The sequence below is a fragment of the Salmo salar genome, chromosome ssa25 (assembly GCF_905237065.1).
Source record: "Salmo salar chromosome ssa25, Ssal_v3.1, whole genome shotgun sequence".
Classification (NCBI taxonomy): Eukaryota; Metazoa; Chordata; class Actinopteri; order Salmoniformes; family Salmonidae; genus Salmo; species Salmo salar.
In genome coordinates this window covers 22,078,487-22,102,177 of record NC_059466.1, presented here as the reverse complement: position 1 = coordinate 22,102,177, position 23,691 = coordinate 22,078,487, and the positions used below count along the sequence as shown (strand labels likewise).

Below are 23,691 nucleotides of genomic sequence, written 5' to 3'. Positions count from 1 at the left end.
CAGTAGTGAGTGCATACAGTTTCGTAATGGTCCCCCGTGAGAATCAAAACCATAATCTGGTTTTGCAAGCTCTACGAACTGAGCCACACGGGACCACATGGATTGTGTGTGTGTACCATTCAGAGGGTGAATGGGCAAGACAAAAAATCAACTGCCTTTTAACAGGGTATGGTAGTAGGTGGCAGTTCTTTTTTGTCAAGAACTGCAACACTGCTGGGTTTTTCACGCTGAACAGTTTCCCATGTGTATCAAGAATGGTCCACCACCCGAAGGACATCCAGCCAACTTGATACAACTCTTGGGAAGCATTTGAGTCAACATGGGCCAACATATCCCTGTGGAATGCTTTCGACACCTTGTAGAGTCCATGCCCCGATGAATTAAGGCTGTTCTGAGGGCAAAGGAAGGGGGGGAAGGTGCAACTCAATATCAGGAAGGTATTTCTAATGTTAAGTATACTTAGTGTATATTGCACTCAGATAAATGTACTTAACAGGTGCTATTTTCTTGAGGGATCACTTAGGTATATTTAGATTTTGAAACCTGAGAGCGCCAGCCTCTGATTGGCTGTTTGGACCACATGATAACTACGGTGCCGCTGCAGCTGTGAGCTGTCGTCCATCGTTTCTGTGGAGGGAAGTTGGGGAGGCTCTTTGGCGGCTTGGGAAACAATTAAACTCTAAAGTAAACTGGTAAGCTAAAAGAAACAATAAACTGAACATATTCCTTCCTTTCATCTTACCGCTCCAGCATTGCCATCGTTTGGGACTATTTTGTCTTCTGTACAGTTTTGTCTCCTGCTGCCTTTGGATTGCTTAGAGATAGTTAATGAAGGAATACTCCCAGTTAACGGGCTGTGTCCTCATTAAATCAGTCTCAGAGCAGTGGATCTCCAGAGACCAACAGGCCAACAATGGGACACCTTTTTAAAACACACCACAAGTTTGTTGCATTTTACACAACCTCTCCTGCCTCTGTTTTCAAGTCATTTTTGGTGGAAAAGTACTTTTGTGAATGGAGTGCTAAAAAAGGGTAGTTAGTACAGCCATCCTAAATTTAACCTGCAGCCTCAGAAGGCATTGGAGCTCTGTTAGCTAAACAAAGCCAGCCAATCAGACTGTGGTATTAACTTACATGACAAACAGCTGTCCCAACCCTTCAGCCAGGAGGCGAAGGACTGCTCTAGGGGGGTTTAAAGGTGTCAAACTCTCATCAAAGTCTACCGGCCTTCAAAAGGCATTCCAGTACAACTTGGCCTGTGATCACACCTTTTAGCTGTACCTGAGCTTTATCTTATCTGGTGTGGAATTGGAGTTGATAACAGTAAGAGTGAATGTTAATTCTGACGCTTATTTGTTTACTTGTCTAGGCTTTAGGGCAAAACACAAATTGGAATATCAGTTTGGGACCCTAGTGGACGGCAAGTCAGCAGCTTCCTTTACTGTAAGGTTGCTGGAAATACTACAGGAGTCTTTCTCGGGTACGACATGTTGCATTGTTTGTCATTTCGCCATCATTGTGTGTGCGTGTTACATACATTATGTGTGAATGACTTTGTTACAAGGTTCTGTCCATATCCTGTCTTTGACTTTGGTGGTTGGGTTCACCAGAGACTGCAAGGCATGTTCTTAAAATATCTCTGTTAATGTTGTCCTTCAGCCTCTGGTAAAGACACATTGCTCTATGGAGGGCACTAGTACTTATTTTTGCTTCTAAAGATGAAATGTACTGTAACACAGAGTTTTACATTGATGTTGACTGTTACGTCCAAATTATGGATACTAGATGATTGTGAATTGTGCTTGTAAAGTTTCAACCATATTTTACTGGGAGGTGCATCATTGAGAATTTAAATGCCTGATGATGTTATGTGTTTGAGGTAGAAACCCCTAAAACTGTGTCATCATGGATGAGAATGAAGAAATTGAGGAGGAGTTTGAGGAGGATGAGGAGATTTATGAGGAAGAGGTAAGTAAATATTTTCTTGCGACATCAACACAACACACCATCATTGCCTTACGTACTCAGACTCAGTCAATTCAATTCAAATTCAGTCAAGGAAAGTTAGAATAGGAATCAGAATTTCAGTTTACCTCCTGAATTGAAATGGAATTGGAACCCCAACCCCATTCCAAACCCACTACATATGTTCTTAGGTCTGAGTTCTATGGCCACAGTAGTCAAATCAAATCAAATGTTATTGGTCATATACACATGGTTAGCAGATGTTATTGCGAGTGTAGCAAAATGCTTGTAAACAAAGTTTCCTAAGGACTAGAAGCGAGGCAGCCCTCTCTGTCGGCGCCATTTCTGTCTTCTCTGGTACTGGTGGGTCTCCAGGTTAACTAGCAAACTTTACTCAGTCCCTATGAAGAGGCAACTCAGTTTTGATACCACCCCAGTAAGTCGTTCAGGAGTCCAGGTGTCTTTGAGCTGTGAGCAGGGTTAGATCCTGTTTCCAAAGAACACGCATCTTCCTATATGCTAGCTATAGACATGGCCCTGGCTAGCCCTGTACAGTCCAGAGAACTGTAAATCAGACCAGGGACCAGTCATTCAAATCAAGACCTCTGCCACTTTCCTCTTTTCTTGGACATTTTAAAGCATAGTTATGAACATAAAAAGTAATCACACCTTTTTGTTTACAAGGACCATCGCACTTAAGCAGTGCGAAGTTCAAAATGGGAAAACTCCTTTAACTTGGTAGTCGATGTAGAAGAAGTATACGTACACTTTACCTGGCCAACGACCTTATCTTCAAGGCTCCCTGAGAGATCAACTACTGACAACTATAGGCGAGCACTTTGATCTAGTCTAGGTCTAGTTATTACACAACAGATAGTGTGAAGACAATGTTGTCATTCCTGCAGATACTGTCAATTTGTATTAAGTTACACTGCACTGCAATATGCATGAATGGAAGAGTCCATCATCATTCGTCATCTATAACATTTCTCACACCATTGGTGTAAAATGTATAGTAATGTTGGGATGATGTTCCATTCAGAAGAGTTATGGATTGTTTGGGGAGCTGCTATTTTGTTGGAAGTAACCAACGTTTTGTGTTAGATATAAACATGTAGTATCAGTAAGATTATACTGTGCCTTTCTTCAACAATGTGTAATATTGGTGCAAAACCTCTGTCACACAATAAAAGATGTTGAAGCATTTGGCTTCAGACTGGCAGTTCTGGAGATGGTGTAGTATCACCATAATCCACACAGTCTATTCCAGTGTTGACAGCTCCCCAAGCTCTAACATAGATTTTCATACTGTGTCATTGTATTTCTTTGTGATGGTCCACTCTGTGTCAGAGCGTCCAATGGAAGAGTGAAAGCAGAAGGCTAATAACTGAATCTCTTATTTCCTGGTGAAATTGGGTTAAAGTTAGCCTCGTATTTGTCTAAACTTTATGTTGTTGATAACTTATAGGGGAATCCAAATCATTTCTTCCTAATTGAGGATGTGGAAGATACTTCTGATTTGTCATTGTTACATATTCAAAACATTTAGAAAAATGTACAGTATTTGGAAAGTTATTGTTTGGTTCCCATATAACATATCCACTTTTTCAAAGAGATTTATCTATCTTTAATGCAAAAATGAAAATCCTTTGTAACGCAGAAAAAAAAGAATACGCTCAACTCAATACACTCTGATTTCACTACTACTTTCATCTACACTTTGGAGGACATTTTTAAAGAGATTACTTTGATCTTATTAGTAAGAAAGCTTCTTTCATCTGATCTACAGGCTGGGGAGAAACGTGCAGCTGTGCATTTTATAGGATATACAGTACTCTACATTGCAGATAATAACTGGGTGGATTGTACAATCATTCAGGACAACAGTTTTTTGTTGACATTTCAGGATGGTTATTAAGTGGTTATTAATATGGATTATATTGTACTAAGTATTTCATATGCAGCATTTAACGATTTGAACAAGAGCACTTTCTAAAGATAGTACATAGTTTTATGTTATGCTGCTTTTCCCTGTTAATGTTAATCAAGTTTGAGATCTTTTCAAGTTCCATTTTGACAGTCTATTTTTCTCCCAGTAAGATAAATATTTATTCTGAGCTCTGATATGTGGCTGTTAAACACTCTCGGGACGGGACAGCACAGGAGATACACATTTAGCAGTTGACATAGTGAGAAGTGCTGCCTGCTGTAAATCACACGGCAGTAGCTCCAGTAGCCGGGCTTGGGTCTGCTAACATCACTCATAGGATGTGCTTAGGAGGTTGATTCATGTAGAGAGAAACCAGCAGGCAACTAGCAGCTAGCTAGAGGAGGAAGGCAAATCTAAGCTCTGTAGGAGCAGAATCTTAGCCTGATTCCAGATCTGTTTGTGATGTCTTGCCAACTCCTGACTAGAAGATTCTACCTGTTCTCTGTCCTCCATTGTTTTTATTGTCATTTCTAAAACCTGTTGGGGAACAACAACAAAGCGGGTGTGGGGTAGTTCATGTACCTGTATGATTCTCCTCCTGTCTTGTAGAGTCAGAAAACAGCCTCTTACAACTGTTGTTTAAAGTGTTTGCGATTTTTTTTCCCCCCAGCTCTGGTCTGTCAGTGTTTCAGTAGGCTGTTTGGCATTCGAATCGCAGGCCTGTGTTGTGTCGGGACGATAATGATGATGATTCTGACCATTAGTTTGAGGGTTTTCTAGACAGTTCCACCAGTAGGGTTGTTAGACGTGTTCATAGGGCTGTCCCCTATTAATGGTATGGCAATGAGTACCTTCCTGAGTTAGAGAACAATGTCTCACTCTCAACTCACAGAGGCCACTGGTTATACGTTTGGCTTCGTTAAAGTTAGACACAGGCTATTCAGGGAACATGTGTGAGAATGTTTTTAGTTTAGTAGAGTATGTTGCTCTGATTTAAGCTAATAGTAAGGAGATTTATTAGTGTAATCACTAAGGATTAAAACCGTTTTAGCTGTCTTGTTGATATTTGGATTCACTGCAACTTTTTACAACAAGGACAATGGACTTGTTAATGGAATAACAAACAAGAATAGCCAGTGAGGTCATATGAGGGTGTATATACAGTATTCCCAGTTATGGTCGGACAGAGGGTTCTGTCTGTCAGACCTGGGATTAAATACTAGAATCTTTCACATACTTTTACCGTTTACTTTAACTTGGAGTGACAGGTGGGCATGGTTTGTCATTTTGCAAATATTCTATTGTTTCCATTGTCCCAGACAAACTCACTCAGTCAAAACCAGCTAAAGTATTTGAAATGATTGTAAGTAGATTTGAACCCAGGTCTGATCAGAGGGCTCTGTCCGATGCAGGCAGGCAACCAGCACACAGTCAGTCAGGCAGACATTCAGGGCTATTATAGGCTCCTACTCCTCTTTCCCCCTGGAATAGAGGCTTCATTACACTCTTCAGTAATCACACTATATACCAGGATCCAAAAGGACACCTTCAAGGTCACTGGAGGGATCTGGGATATATGGAACCTTTTATTACATTATAGTGAATGTAGTTATTATATCATTATGCTAATTGTCAAAGACTGTCGCTGAACGTTAGTGCTGAAAGTAGAATATCTGACTTAACTACCACAACCAGATAATTGTGGTGACAGTGCAGATGAGTATTAAGTGAGTATAAGAATGAGTTACTGTTTATCAGTGTTGTTTACAGTATAAAAGGCTAACTGACTGTGTCAGAGATCAGAGAATTATTGCACCAGAGCTGGGGGAAAACTACATCCAATACATTTGTGATATGTCTTCCTTTTGCTTGTAATGGCGATTTTGAAACCAGCGAGTTGTTCCTATATTTATAGTATTTTGAGGAGACGGTGACTTCGACCACCTCTCACCAGACCACAACTCAGGTGGGAGCAGAGGTAAAGCAACAGGTAGAAGACAACAGTGAAATAAACAGAACATGCCGCTCATGATGCTTCGGTTGTGCTTGCATGTCATGGGGGTTATTCCACAGACGTAAGCCATACAAAGGAGAGAAATTCTAGAAAGGATACTGTTTAAAAAAGCAATGTGTGTGACCCTGTGGATTATTAAACAAACTACCTTGTTTAACAATTCACAATTTACTCAAGTCGAGGAAGACATTTTTTGGGCCATTCCAAAAGTGAGTTCCCAAACAAAAAGGCGATTGTTTGGGTAATTCACAAATCATGACTTCATGTACATTTTCTTAGGCTAGTGAGTGACTGATGAAATAGCCCTCATATAGGCAGATTTTGCTAAATGATGCATGCAGTCAATTGTGTCTTGTTCACCACTGCTTTTGTCCACTGGCTCCTTCATGGCCAGTCTCTCCTTCCCTTTCCTTCAGTCTCCTTTCCTTTTTATTTCCTTCATTCATTCCCTTTCCCTCAGTTCCTTTCCTTTCCGTCATTCATTCCCTTTCCCTCAGTCCCTTTCCTTTCCTTCGTTCAGTTCCTTTCCCTCAGTCCCTTTCCTTTCCTTCATTCAGTTCCTTTCCCTCAGTCCCTTTCCTTTCTTTCATTCAGTCCCTTTCCCTCAGTCCCTTTCCTTTCTTTCATTCAGTCCCTTTCCCTCAGTCCCTTTCCTTTCTTTCATTCATTCCCTTTCCCTCAGTCCCTTTCCTTTCTTTCATTCATTCCCTTTCCCTCAGTCCCTTTCCTTTCCGTCAGTCATTCCCTTTCCCTCAGTCCTTTTTCTTTCCTTCGTTCAGTCCCTTTCCCTCAGTCCTTTTCCTTTCTTTCATTCAGTCCCTTTCCCTCAGTCCCTTTCCTTTCTTTCATTCATTCCCTTTCCCTCAGTCCTTTTCCTTTCTTTCATTCAGTCCCTTTCCCTCAGTCCCTTTCCTTTCTTTCATTCAGTCCCTTTCCCTCAGTCCCTTTCCTTTCTTTCATTCAGTCCCTTTCCCTCAGTCCCTTTCCTTTCTTTCATTCAGTCCCTTTCCCTCAGTCCCTTTCCTTTCTTTCATTCAGTTCCTTTCCCTCAGTCCCTTTCCTTTCTTTCATTCAGTCCCTTTCCCTCAGTCCCTTTCCTTTCCTTCATTCAGTCCCTTTCCCTCAGTCCCTTTCCTTTCCTGTATCCCTGATAATAAGTCCTATCCTCTGTCCCTACTAGACCTTAACCTAGCCAATACCATATTATCTCCCATCCCATTACCTCCATGTAGAATTACATTGTTTTCTAATCATTCCATGTAATGCCTTGATGATACAGTCAAATACCACCACTAGTAGCTAAGGTGATTTTTCTATCAGCCATTGCAATGCATTCTTGCAGGTAAGTGAACTTGGTTGCAGAGTAGCATGACGTAGACTAAGTCATTGTTGCTTTCACACACGTGTCCCTTTTGTAAGAGACTTATGATAGTCCAAATGTAATTGACTTGTTTACCCATTTATTTATATTACATCTAGTATAATACTACTATTCTGTCATTGTTACAGTAGCAGTGATTCTGTCTTGTTTCTGGTTTCTCTGTATTGTCTCGCTAGCCTCTGTGTTGTAAATGGATGTGTACCTCTGGTCTGGTTTCCTCTCATAAAGGAACAACAGTCATAGTTTGACACATGACTAACAGCCTTACCTCTGTTCCCCAGTCTGGCGTTCCTGTGAGAAGAGTCGTCAGGAAGAAAGCTAAGGTGGACACCTCCAAGTTCATGACTCCTTACCTGGCCCACAGCCAGAAGATGCTGGACTTGTTCTCCTACGTAAGCGAGCCCATTACAACCAGGTCATGTTCATTAGGGTACATCGTAGCAAAACGTTTTGAAAAGTCCAGGTAGTCCCTTTTCTGTTTCCGTCAGTATTCTTCCGTATATTGCCTAATGAAGAGAACCCAAGTCAATGCTTTTTTCATGCCCCCCCCCCTTTTGGAACATGATTATGATGTTATATTGTTCCGATGTGTCCCTAACAGAACAAGTACCGTCATGCCTATGACAAGGCTAAGGGGAAACCCTATGACATCTCGGCGGACACCCCTGAGATGGTCCGGATCAAGAAGGCTCAGGAGCAGCTGTCTGAGGTATGGAGGCCTTGGTTCTATTCTGTCCACTTCTCTGATAGATATCATATATCACAGTCTCAGTCAATGTTGCACTGTCACTAATAATAATATCAAAATAAAACGTTTGGTCAAATTGACACTTGACTCATTGCCCCTACCAGGTGAAGTACAGGATGGAGGGCAATAAGGTCAGGTGTACCAGTCTGTACGATGGGGAGGCCAGAGAGATCGCCCATGTCAAGCATGTCTCGGAGTTGATCAGCAAGGTTCTGTACAGGGCCAAGTGGGATGAGACTAAGGACAAGTACTTGCTGCCCCCTGATGCCCCTGAGCTTGTCCTGGCTGTGAAGAATGCTGCCAACTACAGCAAGGTAACTTCATACTCAGCCTTCACTGTAGTGGTGCTGTTACAACACTTGTCCCAGGCTAATTTATTGAGTCGGAGGAGATTATAATAATATTTTATACGTAGATTACTCAATTCAGATGAATCAAGAATGATCTAAGTAATTCATCTTTATTCCAAAAAAAGGTAGATTGCTTTTCTATATTTGAGTCGATGCAACTTGTCCTTTTGTTTTTCTGTGTGATCAGAAACTGTACACAGAGGCCTGGGATGAGGACAAGATCATGTGCTATCCCTACAGTGACTCTCCTGAGCTGCGCAGGGTGGCCAAGGCACAGGAGGTCCTCAGTGATGTGAGTACTGCAACTACCTGTTGGTATTCTAACCTACACTTAACTACACTCTTCCTTGTGATTACAGCAAGTTGATATCAGTGTTATTAGGTCGGTTTTATAGTACTGTTTTACAGTTACTGTAAGTTGTATTTGAACAGCATTCATTTCTTACACTGAGTGATTGTTATAACTGGTTGTTTTATGATTTAAATGTTGTAAGTCATAAATATCCTTCTCAACAACACTTCCTAGAATGCAGTGTCTGCGTCAGTCAGTCAGCTGAAACCCGTCCATGAGTGTGGTGGTTCACTTTGTAATTCACTTGGAACAATTCATTGCTCACATCACATTACTTGACAGTAAGGTGTCCTACATCAATCACACGTCAGGAAAACACAGTTTACCCCCTTCATTTAAAAACTATATTTTTGCTTCCTGAGCTTTTTGTTTTCTGCTGACTCAGATGTTCCATATGGAAACATTTCCTCTGAGCAGCTATTTCTACATGTAGGATGCAATTAAAATGGTCGCTGCTGTCACTCTTTTTTAAAAAGTGAACTTCAGATTTCCGCTGATCCAATTTATTGGCTTATCCAGTTAGATATCATCAAGCAGAGCATTACCACATGTAGCTAACAGGCATCACATGTTGTGTCAAAGGTCAACTATTGATTAGAGAAACATCTCGTGGTGGCCTAGTGGTCACTGCTGCTGCCTTCAGAGCGAATAAGCTGGTGTTAATATGGGTTTGAATCCAGCACACACCCTTCTAACACACTGTCCTCCTTACTTTCCTGTCTCTCTTCTGTGTGTCTTCTGTTCCTCTCACCATTCTGTTCTGCTCCATTCTGCAGATCCTGTACAAGAAGGGTCATGCTGAACGCATGACGAAGTACACCTCTCTGGCTGTCCCTAATGATATGGCGTTGGCCAAGAAAAATTTTGAACAGCACAGTGACGTAAGTGGTGTCACACACACACACACACACACACACACACACACACACACACACACACACACACACACACACACACACACACACACACTGATTCATTGACAACGTTGTAATGTAGACATTTGAGAGAATCTTTATCATAGCCTTCAGCTACAGAGTCCTGACAGAGAGGACAGGGTGGACCAGTGGGTGCTGTCAGTCACTGCCTGACATGGGTGAGGTCCCCAGCCCTGCTGTCCTTGTCCCTGGGAGATAGAGGGGGATGACTGCCACCTGCTCCATGATATTATTGGAAGGCAGCAGCCCTGTTCTGGCAGACAGACGTGGCGCAACGACAATAGCCTGAGATTATTTTAAATCCCCACCGCTCCCAACATGTTTTATACACCCCCTGTAGTTGTAGAGGCCCCAACAATTTCAGCGTCCATCTATAATGTTCATATCATTCTGTTTTGAATGACTTTTAAGGCAATATTTTGACAGATAATATTTTAAGTGTTTCTTGATTGTGTCATGCCTCTATTTTTCCATTTTAGTTCAGTAGCTCATTTTAAATGACCCCAATGTCTGACTTTTCCTTGCTTTTCTCTTGCAGCTCAAGTACCATGAGGACTACAACAAGAACGTCAAGGGCCACTGGTGCGAGACGCCCTACATTGATGTGGCTGTTGCTAGGGTGGCTATGGACAACGTCAGCAATGTAAGAGCCCACTATTGTATAGCATATTAATAGTTATTGGCATAATTTACATTACAGTATGCCTTCATCAAGTCATAACCCGTCATATCTATATTTGACTTTTCTCATTTCAGAAAAAGTACACGGCTGCATATGAGGACATAAAAGACCAAATCAATTTTATGCAAACTGAGACGCCAGAATACAAACAGAACAAGAAGGCTGGTCACGCTGCCAGCTCAGTGAGTCTTAAGCCCTCAAAGAGAGGGACATAAAGGAGAACACACAACACACACATACACACACCAACCAACCAGCTAACCAACCAACCAGCTGTCTTCTGCTTCTCTCAGAGAAAAGAAGCAGGGAAGTGGGAGCTGGCTGTGTATATTTTTATAGATCCATCTCATGCGGCAGCAAGCAGAGAGACACACGACACTGGTTTGACCTCGAGCTCTAAACAGAGCATGAGTCAACACCATGACTCTTTTGTCACGCAGACGTCAAGATGTGCCCACACATGTTCTGTACCCAGAATCAGAACACTTGATAAAGAATAAATCACTGGCAAACAGAAGTTTAAATACATTTAGGCTATAGCGTAGGTGGTAACAAAACTGTAGATTTTTTTGTAGTTTTGAGAAGGAGTCATTGCCTGTAAGCATTTTTCAATCCAATTTAAACACTTCAATCCAAAATCTGGTATGATGATGAGTAACTGTATTAACCTTGCCATGAATCACTGTATCACAGCAAACCATATATATAATGTATTGACTTGTACCCATTCTTCTCTCCTCAGAACAAATACAAGAAGGACTATGAGAAGAGCAAAGCGGTGGCTGACTACAATGTTCTCCCAGCCTCTGACAACCCTGTGCTCAGGCAGCTGAGATACGCTGGCACCATCTTGAGTGACGTAAGTGTCTAAGTCTGGGAGACTGAACCATTGGTCCAAACAGGTGTCATACTCAAATAGACAGAAGTTACAGGAAGCTAAACAATCACGTCTCTTCTATGAGAGGCAGTCATTAGTTACAGAAAACCATTCAGTATCCCATCCCATGTTCTGGCAGACAGCAACAGTTATCTTTCATCTCCGTTCTCAAAAGTCACTACTCGTGTTTCAAATGAACTTGTATAGTTTTTACTAGTACATTTTTATCTAGACTGTTGGCAGTTGGACAGTTGGACAGTTTGATAGTTGGCTGCTAACAGGGTAGAAGTTATCACAGTAGATTCCTGCTAGTTAAATCATGACAGTAAGTAAGGGTGCACCCCCCTCTTACTGAATTATCAGGAGCCACTTATACTGTAGTTAACCCACTGAAGGTGTAACATGACCCAAGCACTACTTTGATGAGTCTAGTTAGTTACTAGTCATTCACTGTTAACTTGTTAATAATTAGTGTAGCCATTCACAGAGCCTTATATTTGGAAATAAGATGGATATAGTTTTACTCATTTTGCCGAATTTCGTCAATTGAAAGCCAAATTCTAACTTTGATGTGTATTTGAGACATATAACTACTTTTGTTTGCCATTATTTTCTGCTCATCATTTCTTCTCTGATCACTCCCTTTGCAGAAAGTGTACAAGGCCAGCTATGAGAAATCGAGGGGGTCCAGTATCAACTACTGTGACACACCCAAATTCAAGATGGACTCTGTTGTACAAAAGTTCAGTGACGTGAGTATTCCCTTCATGGTCTTCACTGATGATGTTAATGCTTTTTTAATTGTTCAACAAATCATTGAACAGCACATTTGACATTTTAGTCATTGAGCAGACATTCTTATCCAGAGCGACTTACAATTAGTGTATTCATCTTAAGATAGCTAGGTGAGACAACCACACAACACAGTCATAGTAAGTACATTTCCTCTCAATAAAGTAGCTATCAGCAAAGTCAGTGCTATTAAGAAAAGACAAGTGCGAGTGTTAGTTCAAGAAAGACATTACAAATGGCAGCAACGACCCGACTGATCATTTAAAGTGGATCTCCTTTCTTGTATGTACGAGGCAAATGGATCTTACATGGATTCATCTTTACTCCCTCTATATCCCCTCACAGGTACATTATAAAGACAAGTATAAGAATGAGGTGAAGGGACACTATATTGGCAGCTATGAGGACATCTACATGCTTCACTGCAAGAAAGTGGAAGAGATAAAGAGCGAAGTAAGTCATGTTGCATTGTTTTTATTTAGTTTTCTCCTCTGCTGCTTTGTTAAGAGTAAGACATTGGTTGTCCGTCAAATGGGTCCTTACTCCTTATATAGTGCATTAGTTTTATCCTGGGCCTAGTGTCCGACAGGCAAGTTCACTCAGTGATTAGAAAGTAATCATCTGTTCTTCTGTCTTTTCAGCAAAATTACAAGGCGGATTATGAGGACATCAAGACGAGATGTTTCTATCCACAAACCATGACGCCAGAATATGAAGCTTATAAGAAAGTTGCACAGTGTAAAGATGTAAGTATGCCTCTTGAAGAAATTGCAGTATGATTAGCATGGATAAAGCCTTTCCATTGAACATTAGATTGACATAATTCTTTCTTTTTTATTCTTGATATTGATATGTATAATTTACTTTTTTTTGCAGAAAGTTTACCGGCAACATCCGGACACAGTGAAATTTACGCAAGTGACAGACTCGCCTGTTCAAGTGCAATCTGCCATCAACGCCAAACAGCTGAGTGATGTATGTATTCAACTTTTACGACAGACCTTGTATGAGTGTTAAGTAAATTTTGAAATAGTTACAGTATGAAATTACAATTACGTATATCTGTCTCCCTTAAAAAATAGGTATTTTGACCTCGATGGAACAACCTGTTAAAAAAAATATGATTTAGAATTTTGTTAGAATTTTGGAACAAATACCAGAAAAGAGATTTCAAGGTTGAGCCGTTGCCATGACGCTAAAGGTTCTTGAAGGCTGTTGCCTGAAAATGTGCTCATTCGTCCACTTACCACATAGCTCAGCTGTCTTCCTGCGGACGCCATGGAAACCAGAGAGAGTTATCTCTCTCTCTCTGTAGTATTAATAGCAACATGCATTCAGTCTGCTGAAAATAACCCTAGTCTTAAATGAGAGGAGGGGGGCTGACAGTTATGAGAGACTACTCTGAAAAGGAGAGGCCTCTCACTCCTTTGAGACAGGCAGCACTGCCCTCTAGTGGTGTGGAATGACCGGTGTAGTAATAATCTTCTCCACAATATAGCTCTCCTCTGCTCTACATAGTGCCAACTGTACATTTTCCTGTACCTGACTGTATTGTATTTTCATGAGGTTCTTCCTGTCTTTTCCAGCTCAACTACCACGCAGCGTATGAGTTGGATAAGTTTAAGTGTGCCCTGCCCCCAGACTACCCGTTCTTCATCCAGTCCAAAGTTAACGCATTTAACCTTAGTGATGTAAGCCAAATTCTGTTGATGATACTGTAGATAATGTTTTAAAATTACAGTTGTAATTCGAATCCAGTTATAATTTCATTTGTTATAATATGACTTGAAAATAATATGCTTGTGTTGACATAATTTCACAATCATTGTAGTTGGTTATTGTTGACCTCATTGGATAAACCCTCCTGATTTTTACTTGCATGATACTGATATCTTCAATGTATTTGTAACTCTGTGCAGAATTGTTACAAGTATGATTGGGAGAAAGCAAAAGCCAAGCAGTTCGATTTTAAGGGTGATGCCATCTCGATCCTTGCAGCTCGTGCCCACACAAATATAGCCAGTGACGTGAGTATGCATGCACTGAAATAAACATCTACACATGCATGTAATATTAGTATTCATATTGATAATGCTGACAGTTTCCTTTGGTGTACTTTGTAGTATAGGCCTTGACCTAACTTTTGCTCTTTGCCCTCAGGTCAAATACAAGAAGGATTTTGAGAAGAACAAGGGAAAGATGGTGGGAGCCCTCAGCATCCGTGACGACCCCAAGATGCTACACTCCATGCACGTGGCCAAAATACAGAGTGATGTAAGTCATTTTCCTGCCCAGGGAATAAAGATTAGACCAAAAATTTGTCGGCTAGCTTAATCTGGCACATTTGAAATGTTGGTTGATGTGCAATGTCTTTGACAAATAAATCGAATAAAGTAAAGTAAATTCCACTTAGGTTTGGTATGAAACAGAAATATGAGGATAGTGGCTGTCAGTGTGACAGGGGTATAAGGGCTTACTGTGACTCGTCTCAACTTTATATTAAATAAACACTTTGCAGACTTACATTTCCCTCACTAACTTTAAACATCAGCTATCTGAGCAGCTAACCGATCGCTGCAGCTGTACACAGCCCATCTGTAAATAGCCCACCCAATCTACCTACCTCATCCACATATTGTGTTTATTTACTTTCCTGCTCTTTTGCACACCAGTATCACTACTTACACACCATCATCTGCTCATCTATCACTCCAGTGTTAATCTGCTAAATTGTAATTACTTTGCTACTATGGCCTATTTATTGCCATACCTCCTCATGCCATTTGCACACACTGTATATAGACTTTCTTTTTTTCCCTATTGTGTTATTGACTGTACGCTTGTTTATTCCATGTAATTCTGTGTTGTTGTTTGTGTTGCACTGCTTTGCTTTCTCTTGGCCAGGTTGCAGTTGTAAATGAGAACTTGTTCTCAACTAGCTTACCTGGTTAAATAAAGGTGAAATAAAAAGAAATAAAAAAATCATAGAGAGTATGTGGTGCCTCACCTTCTAATTCTCTCAAACTCTCTCCACAGCGTGAGTACAAGAAGGACTACGAGAAGACAAAGACCAAGTACATCACCACACTGGACATGATGTCTAACACCCTGGCCAAGAAGTCCCAGGGCATCGCCAGCATGTCCGGCTACAGAACCATCCACAACCGCTACTTCCTGCCCTACGACGCCATGTCCCTGGACCTGGCCAAGAATGCCAACATCATCCAGAGTGACGTAAGAACACCATCACCCAGATTGATAGATTGATTGATAGATTGATAGATAGATCGATTCATTAATTGATTCATTAATCTGGTTGATTGATCGAATTGATTGATCGATTGATTTGGTTTGCTTTCATTCTATTAAAGGTCTGGGGAAAAGGTTTTAATAATATTGGAGCATTTCAAAAACGGTAGAAGTATAATTAAAGTAATACTCCCACTTGGTTATTTTCCCTCACTACAGAATGAATACCATTCAGACTACAACAACTTCACCAAGGGATCTGGTTGGGTCACCTTCGGCTCTATGGAAGTGGAGAAGGCCAAGAAAGCCGGAGAGATACTCAATGAGGTAGCTACTACAACATGATCTAGTTCAAGGTTTAACTTTATTTGCCATAATGTAGTTAATACTCAGGAAACCATACCATAACTCTCACAATAAAAACACTATAAGTTGTAAAATATGTTTTGTTATGTACGGTCTTTTCTTGCCTTGACAATATAAAAACACAACAAGATTGGTTTCATCTGCTTTGACCTATTTCTTCCCTTTTTTCCTCCACTTCAGAGAAAGTACCGTCAGCACCCAGACACCATCCCGTTCACTTCCATCGCTGACCATCCAGTTATGATGCAGGCCCAGGTCAACCAGCTAATGAGGAGTGATGTGAGTATTATTATATTAACATTATTGGATGATAGAATCGTGTTATTCAGATCATTTAGACATCACGGTTTCCCTGTCGAGAAAACTGTTTACTTCATAGCGGTTACATATTCAACTTAGTACAAATACGATTTTTTTTAAATATAAATAAAGATGAAACAATCAGTAATTCATTTGTTTGGATGGAACACCTGTTTCATATCTATAAATATGTGTTTGTGCACTCAATGCAATTTATATTTTTCTTCCCCTGCAGCTTCACTACAAGAAGGGTCTTGAGGAGATCCACCAGAAGTACTCTCTGCCCCATAATGACCCCCAGTTCCTTCAGGCCAAATGCAACGCCTACAACATCAGCAAGGTACTGTTAACCAAGACTGATAAGTTATGCCTCATATTCATATTTAATTGAATGAATTATCAAATGTTTTATCATATTATCACTGCCTGCCCGTTATATAAAGAGCACACGACTCTGCACTGTGTAGACATCTTTCCTCCACACACAACTGTGCCTTCTTGGGTGTGCACTGTATGCCTATACTGTGTTGTATTACTGTCTCATGGAAATAGTGTATTTATTTACCGTATTGCTTTATTTCAGAATTACTACAAGCAAAGCTGGGAGGAAACCATTGCAAAAGGCTACGACATGAGGCCAGATGCTATCTCTGTCATCCATGCTAAGCACGGCAGACATATTGCCAGTGATGTAAGTATGCAATAAATCACCAGGACAACATAAAAAGCTGTACAGGATGTAGTCAACAACAATGTTCCTACGTTGAATAGTGTCAGATTATCTGATCATTTTTTACTTGTTCCTTTCAGATCCAGTACAAGAAAGACCATGTGAAGGGAAGAGGCAAACAAGTGGGCTGCCGTAATCTTCAGGATGACCCCTTGCTGGTGCACTACATGCAGGTGGCCAAGATGCAGAGTGAGAGGAACTACAAGAAGGACTACCACAAGTCCAAGCTGAAGTACTGCTCCCCAGTTGACATGATGAGTGTTGCACATGCTAAGCAAGCCTCTGCAGTGCAAACCTATACTGGCTACAGGAAGGTCCAACACCATTACAGTCTTCTCCCTGACTCCATGAACCTTGAGCTGGCTCGCACCATGAACACCAACGCCAGTGATGTGAGTACTCTGACTCCTACCCAGGGATAGAACAACATTATTTTCTGACTGGCCAGAAGGGCAATTTCTACCCAGGTGACATTTACTAGTGAAGTGTCCAAAATCTGTGCCATGCAGTATTTGAAAAGATAACGTTTTAAGGGCTCCCGAGTGGTGCAGCGGTCTAAGGCATTGCATCTCAGTGCTAGAGGCATCACTGGATCGATTCCAGGCTGTATCACAACTGGCTGTGATTGGGAGTCCCATAGGGCGGTGCACAATTGGCCCAGCGTCATCCAGGTTAGGGTTTGGCCGGGGTAGGCTGTCATTGTAAATACGAATTTGTTCTTAACTGACTTGCCTAGTTAAATAAAAAAATAAAACGTTTCACTGGCCTGGTGGGCTAGTTTGGCACATTTTCTACTAGCCTGGTTGGAAAAGTACTCGCCTCCGGCCTTAAGAAACTCTAGCTTTAACTTGTAAGTTGTAATGCTGAATCTTAGATTTTTATTGTAGTGGCTTTTTGCAGCATTTCTCACATTGTCTCCTCTCCTTGCCGGATGCAGGTGAACTACAAAGCGGATTGGGAAAACTATGTGAAGGGAACTGGCTGGATCCCTATCGGATCCATTCCAGTGGAGCTAGCCAAGCAGGCCGGCGCCGCTCTGGATGAGCACAAGTACAGGCAGCACCCTGAAAACTTTAAATTCACCAGCAAGATGGACGGCATGAATATGGAGCTGTGCAAGCAGAACCAAAAGATTATGAATGTTGTGAGTAGTATTTACTTACTAGGAAGGCCAAAAATCTAATCCATGGTTGTCCATTGAATTGAATGTTTCTATTGAATACATTTGGTTGAAATACACTTTGTATTAAATGCATTTTGTTGGATGGAATTTAATTAAACTGAACAGAAGTGTTGATTTAAATCTATTGTTGTTATGATGTGTCTTTTTGCAGCATGACTATAAAGCCAGTGGAGAGAAGTTCCTGCACACCTACAATCTCCCTGCAGATGCACCAGAGTTTATGCAAGCCAAATACAATGCTGTCAACATCAGCAAGGTTGGTTACATGTTGATCACAGTCCATACTATTATATACCTTGGCTATCATACACAATCAATACACATATATATCCATGCAGTCATTGAAATGTGCCTTTATTTATACTGTATAGTTGGTTATATGTTGACTGATTACAGTCCTATTTTACACACACACACACACACATATATACATACATATATATATATATATATATACACTGCTCAAAAAAATAAAGGGAACACTTAAACAACACAATGTAACTCCAAGTCAATCACACTTCTGTGAAATCAAACTGTCCACTTAGGAAGCAACACTGATTGACAATAAATTTCACATGCTGTTGTGCAAATGGAAGAGACTACAGGTGGAAATTATAGGCATTTAGCAAGACACCCCCAATAAAGGAGTGGTTCTGCAGGTGGGGACCACAGACCACTTCTCAGTTCCTATGCTTCCTGGCTGATGTTTTGGTCACTTTTGAATGCTGGCGGTGCTTTCACTCTAGTGGTAGCATGAAACGGAGTCTACAACCCACACAAGTGGCTCAGGTAGTGCAGCTCATCCAGGATGGCACATCAATGCGAGCTGTGGCAAGAAGGTTTGCTGTGTCTGTCAGTGTAGTGTCCAGAGCATGGAGGCGCTACCAGGAGACAGGCCAGTACATCAGGAGACGTGGAGGAGGCCGTAGGAGGGCAACAACCCAGCAGCAGGATCGCTACCACCGCCTTTGTGCAAGGAGGAGCAGGAGAAGCACTGCCAGAGCCCTGCAAAATGACCTCCAGCAGGCCACAAATGTGCATGTGTCTGCTCAAACGGTCAGAAACAGACTCCATGAGGGTGGTATGAGGGCCCGACATCCACAGGTGGGGGTTGTGCTTACAGCCCAACACTGTGCAGGACGTTTGGCATTTGCCAGAGAACACCAAGATTGGCAAATTCGCCACTGGCGCCCTGTGCTCTTCACAGATGAAAGCAGGTTCACACTGAGCACGTGACAGACGTGACAGAGTCTGGAGACGCCGTGGAGAACGTTCTGCTGCCTGCAACATCCTCCAGCATGACCGGTTTGGCGGTGGATCAGTCATGGTGTGGGGGGGCATTTCTTTGGGGGGCCGCACAGCCCTCCATGTGCTCGCCAGAAGTAGCCTGACTGCCATTAGGTACCGAGATGAGATCCTCAGACCCCTTGTGAGACCATATGCTGGTGCGGTTTGCCGTGGGTTCCTCCTAATGCAAGACAATGCTAGACCTCATGTGGCTGGAGTGTGTCAGCAGTTCCTGCAAGAGGAAGGCATTGATGCTATGGACTGGCCCGCCTGTTCCCCAGACCTGAATCCAATTGAGCACATCTGGGACATCATGTCTCGCTCCATTCACCAACGCCACGTTGCACCACAGACTGTCCAGGAGTTGGCGGATGCTTTAGTCCAGGTCTGGGAGGAGATCCCTCAGGAGACCATCCGCCACCTCATCAGGAGCATGCCCAGGCGTTGTAGGGAGGTCATACAGGCATGTGGAGGCCACACACACTACTGAGCCTCATTTGACTTGTTTTAAGGACATTACATCAAAGTCGGATCAGCCTGTAGTGTGGTTTTCCACTTTAATTTTGAGTGTGACTCCAAATCCAGACCTCCATGGGTTAATAAATTGGATTTCCATTGATTATTTTTGTGTGATTTTGTTGTCAGCACATTCAACTATGTAAAGAAAAAAGTATTTAATAAGATTATTTCTTTCATTCAGATCTAGGATGTGTTGTTTAAGTGTTCCCTTTATTTTTTTGAGCAGTATATATATATATATATATATATATATATATATATATATATATATATATATTAATTGAATGCTTTTAAACACAGTTAATATACACATATTCATTGACCATGATGCATTCATTGAAATGTGTCTGTAAGTAATGTGTTTATTTCTCGTTCTCCTCATCACAGAACTATTACACATATGCTCACCGTCAAGACATTCTCAAAGGACACCAGATGAAGGCAGATGCCATCCCCATCATGGCTGCCAGGGCCTGCACTAATATTGCCAGCAATGTACGTATGAATTGGAAGAAATTCAAAATCTGTATTTTGGTTTATTGATTAACCATAGTTGACCATAATCATGACATGCTATTCATGGTATTTACATTCATCATTGTATTTCCTGTACAGTACAAGTACAAGCTGGCGTACGAGAAGGGAAGAGGCAAACAAGTGGGCTGCCGTAATCTTCAGGATGACCCCTTGCTGGTGCACTACATGCAGGTGGCCAAGATGCAGAGTGAGAGGAACTACAAGAAGGACTACCACAAGTCCAAGCTGAAGTACTGCTCCCCAGTTGACATGATGAGTGTTGCACATGCTAAGCAAGCCTCCGCAGCACAAACCTATGCTGGCTACAGGAAGAGGCTCCACAACTACACTCTTCTCCCTGAGGCTATGCCTGTTCAGCTGGCTCGCACCATGATGGAGATCCAGAGCAACGTGAGTTCATTTCAATATCCTTGCCATTCAATACCATAATGATGGTACGAAACCAGGCTTGGCTGTGTAAGTGTACTATCGACCTGTGTGCATAAGCAGTAACAACTATCGATCCGGTGGGCATCAGCACTAACCACATCCATTGCTGACAATAGTAGTAATGATTTTTGTAAACAATAGTGTATTTTGAGTGAGAGGTACCTGTCCTATCCTGAAACCTGACCTGTTCTGATACCTGTCCTGATACCTTCCCTGATAACTGTCCTGATATCTGGCCTAATACCAGTCATGTCATGATACCTGTCCTGATACCGGTCCTGATACCTGTCCTGATACCTGTCCTGTCCCGATACCTGTCCTGATACCTGTCCTGTCCTGATACCTGTTTTGATACCTTTACTGACACCTGTCCTGTCTTTATACCTGTCCTGATACCTGTCCTGTTCTGATACATGTTGTGATACCTGTCCTGTTCTGATACATGTTGTGATACCTGTCCTGTCTGCATATTTGCCCTAATAATTGTCCTGATACCTTCCCTGATACCTGTCCTGTCCCGATACCTGACCTGTTCTGATACCTGACCTGTTCTGATACCTGTCCTGATACCTGCCCTGATATCTGTCCTGATACCAGTCCTGTCCTGATACCTGTCCTGTCCTGATTCCTGTCCTGATACCTGTCCAGATTCCTGTCCTGATACCTGCCCTGATAACTGTCCTGATACGTTCCCTGATACCTGTCCTGATACCTGCCCTGTCCTGATATGGGTCCTGATACCTGTCCTGATACCTGCCCTGTCCTGATATGGGTCCTGATACCTGTCATGTTCTGATACCTGTCCTGAAACCTGTCCTGTACCTGCCCTGATACCGTTCCTGTCCTGATACCTGCCCTGATACCTGTCCTGATACCTGCCCTTATACCTGTCCTGATACCTGTCCGTATACCTGTCCTGATACCTGTCTTCATACATGTCCTGATACCTGTCCTGATACCTGTCTTGATACCTGTCTTTGTACCTGTCCTGATACCTGTTCTAAAAACCTGTTTTAATACCTTTACTGATACCATCCTGATAGCTGTCCTGTCCTGATACCTGTCCTCATAACTGTCCTTATACCTTTCCTGATACCTGTCCTAATACCTGTTGTGATACCTTTCCTGTTTCGCTGTGTGTCTCTACAGAACACCTATAAGTTTGACTACAACAACGTGTACAGGGGTTCTGGCTGGATTCCTATTGGCTCTATGGAGGTGGAGTTGGCTAAGACAGCCAAGACAGCCCTAGATGAGCACGGCTACCGTGTGCACCCCAGCACCCTGAAGTTCACCAGTCTGACTGACCAGATGAACATGGCCCTTGCCATGACCAACACCAAGTTACTTGACGATGTAAGAACTTAAACTAACTTTGATTATCGTTTATTGTTTTTTAGGATCTATTTTAGCCCACCAAGGCTAGTCTTTCAGAAGTCATACATTTATTGAGTTTACATACAAGATATGAGGAAATGAATGGTTTTCATGTATTTATTGCATGTATTTCATTCCCTACTATGGATGTTGAATGTGATTACCTTGTTCTTTCTCTCTGTGCAGGCTTCATACAGAGCGTCTGGCGAGAAGTTCAAGCACACGTACAACCTGCCTGCAGACAGCCCTCAGTTCCTCCAGGCCAAGTACAACGCCCAGACCCTGAGCGAGGTCAGTACACACCCACAAACACACATAGACTCAATTTCTCTGACATTTTAAAGTTGTGCAAGTATTGCCTATAGATAGGCGATGTTTGTCTGTGGTTTCTTTGATTTCTCCTAGTCTCACTACAAGCACAAGTGGGTGGAAGATATCGCCAAAGGCTACGACATGAGGCCAGATGCTATCTCTGTCATCCATGCTAAGCACGGCAGACATATTGCCAGTGATGTAAGTATGCAATAAATCACCAGGACAACATAAAAAGCTGTACAGGATGTAGTCAACAACAATGTTCCTACGTTGAATAGTGTCAGATTATCTGATCATTTTTTACTTGTTCCTTTCAGATCCAGTACAAGAAAGACCATGTGAAGGGAAGAGGCAAACAAGTGGGCTGCCGTAATCTTCAGGATGACCCCTTGCTGGTGCACTACATGCAGGTGGCCAAGATGCAGAGTGAGAGGAACTACAAGAAGGACTACCACAAGTCCAAGCTGAAGTACTGCTCCCCAGTTGACATGATGAGTGTTGCACATGCTAAGCAAGCCTCTGCAGCACAAACCTATATTGGCTACAGGAAGGTCCGACACCATTACACTCTTCTCCCTGACTCCATGAACCTTGAGCTGGCTCGCACCGTGAATGCCAGTTGCAGTGATGTGAGTACTGTTTATGCGACTTCAGCCTAGTACTAGGGGTGTACGTTTTCTGTTAAAAAGCTTTCGGGTATCAAATACTTAATTTATTTGCCTTTGTTTCATTCTCCAGTACGAGTACAAGTCTGACTGGAACAACTATGTGAGAGGGACGGGATGGATTCCTGTTGGCTCACTGCCGGTGGAGCTTGCAAAGGTTGGCGCGGACATCCAGAGTGAACATAAGTACCGTACACACCCTTCCAAATTCCAGTTCAAGAAGCTGATGGACTCCATGGACATGGTCCTGGCCACTGACAACAACAAGATCATGAACAAGGTAAACTATAAACTGTAACACCATATTGGAAATTAAAAACAGATGCTTAAAATGTGATGTTTTCTCGTTTGTCCTAATGTTATTATTTATCTGTGTTTGTTTCAATTACATTGCAGCAAGAATACACCAAACAATGGCACCAGGACAAGCTCACCGTCCATGTGATGCCAGATGCCCCTGAGATTGTCCTGGCCAAGGCTAATGCTATCAACATGAGTCAGGTATGATCATCACGTCACATCTCCAATGTCACTACTAACTAATACTGTATACGACGGCATACTCGTTGCCCCTTTCTAACTAGTTACTGTAGTTTTAATGATAATCTATAGAATCAAAACTACTTTCCAATGTCTAAAAGTCAGAGACATTCAAACTGTAATTTAAAAGTAAGAACCATGCATTTAATAGTCCTTTTTTGCCTCTGT

The 23,691-nt window shown here is 42.0% G+C and overlaps 1 protein-coding gene across 41 annotated transcripts in view; it reads left to right on the top strand.

The window, feature by feature from the left end:
• Positions 1-606: 606 nt before the first annotated feature.
• The window catches only part of neb (nebulin), a 79,465-nt gene continuing 56,380 nt past the window's right edge, over positions 607-23,691 (top strand). For 34 of the 41 annotated variants that reach the window (XM_045707855.1, XM_045707862.1, XM_045707845.1 and 31 more), the window contains exons 1-34: positions 1,230-1,480; positions 1,884-1,968; positions 5,811-5,885; positions 7,572-7,682; positions 7,892-7,999; positions 8,143-8,352; positions 8,576-8,680; positions 9,517-9,621; positions 10,214-10,318; positions 10,432-10,539; positions 11,100-11,216; positions 11,885-11,986; positions 12,372-12,479; positions 12,668-12,772; positions 12,903-13,001; positions 13,613-13,717; positions 13,946-14,053; positions 14,187-14,300; positions 15,063-15,260; positions 15,495-15,602; positions 15,822-15,920; positions 16,177-16,281; positions 16,525-16,632; positions 16,752-17,063; positions 17,609-17,815; positions 18,006-18,110; positions 20,048-20,155; positions 20,276-20,587; positions 21,776-21,982; positions 22,190-22,294; positions 22,409-22,516; positions 22,636-22,947; positions 23,057-23,263; positions 23,380-23,484. In XM_045707855.1, coding sequence (XP_045563811.1) covers positions 1,906-1,968; positions 5,811-5,885; positions 7,572-7,682; positions 7,892-7,999; positions 8,143-8,352; positions 8,576-8,680; positions 9,517-9,621; positions 10,214-10,318; positions 10,432-10,539; positions 11,100-11,216; positions 11,885-11,986; positions 12,372-12,479; positions 12,668-12,772; positions 12,903-13,001; positions 13,613-13,717; positions 13,946-14,053; positions 14,187-14,300; positions 15,063-15,260; positions 15,495-15,602; positions 15,822-15,920; positions 16,177-16,281; positions 16,525-16,632; positions 16,752-17,063; positions 17,609-17,815; positions 18,006-18,110; positions 20,048-20,155; positions 20,276-20,587; positions 21,776-21,982; positions 22,190-22,294; positions 22,409-22,516; positions 22,636-22,947; positions 23,057-23,263; positions 23,380-23,484 — 4,554 coding nt within the window. In that variant the 5' untranslated portion in view covers positions 1,230-1,480; positions 1,884-1,905. Of the gene's footprint in view, positions 693-1,229; positions 1,481-1,883; positions 1,969-5,810; positions 5,886-7,571; positions 7,683-7,891; positions 8,000-8,142; positions 8,353-8,575; positions 8,681-9,516; positions 9,622-10,213; positions 10,319-10,431; positions 10,540-11,099; positions 11,217-11,884; positions 11,987-12,371; positions 12,480-12,667; positions 12,773-12,902; positions 13,002-13,612; positions 13,718-13,945; positions 14,054-14,186; positions 14,301-15,062; positions 15,261-15,494; positions 15,603-15,821; positions 15,921-16,176; positions 16,282-16,524; positions 16,633-16,751; positions 17,064-17,608; positions 17,816-18,005; positions 18,111-20,047; positions 20,156-20,275; positions 20,588-21,775; positions 21,983-22,189; positions 22,295-22,408; positions 22,517-22,635; positions 22,948-23,056; positions 23,264-23,379; positions 23,485-23,691 lie in introns of those variants that run through there. The other 7 variants (XM_045707823.1, XM_045707825.1, XM_045707827.1 and 4 more) reach the window with 7 other exon arrangements.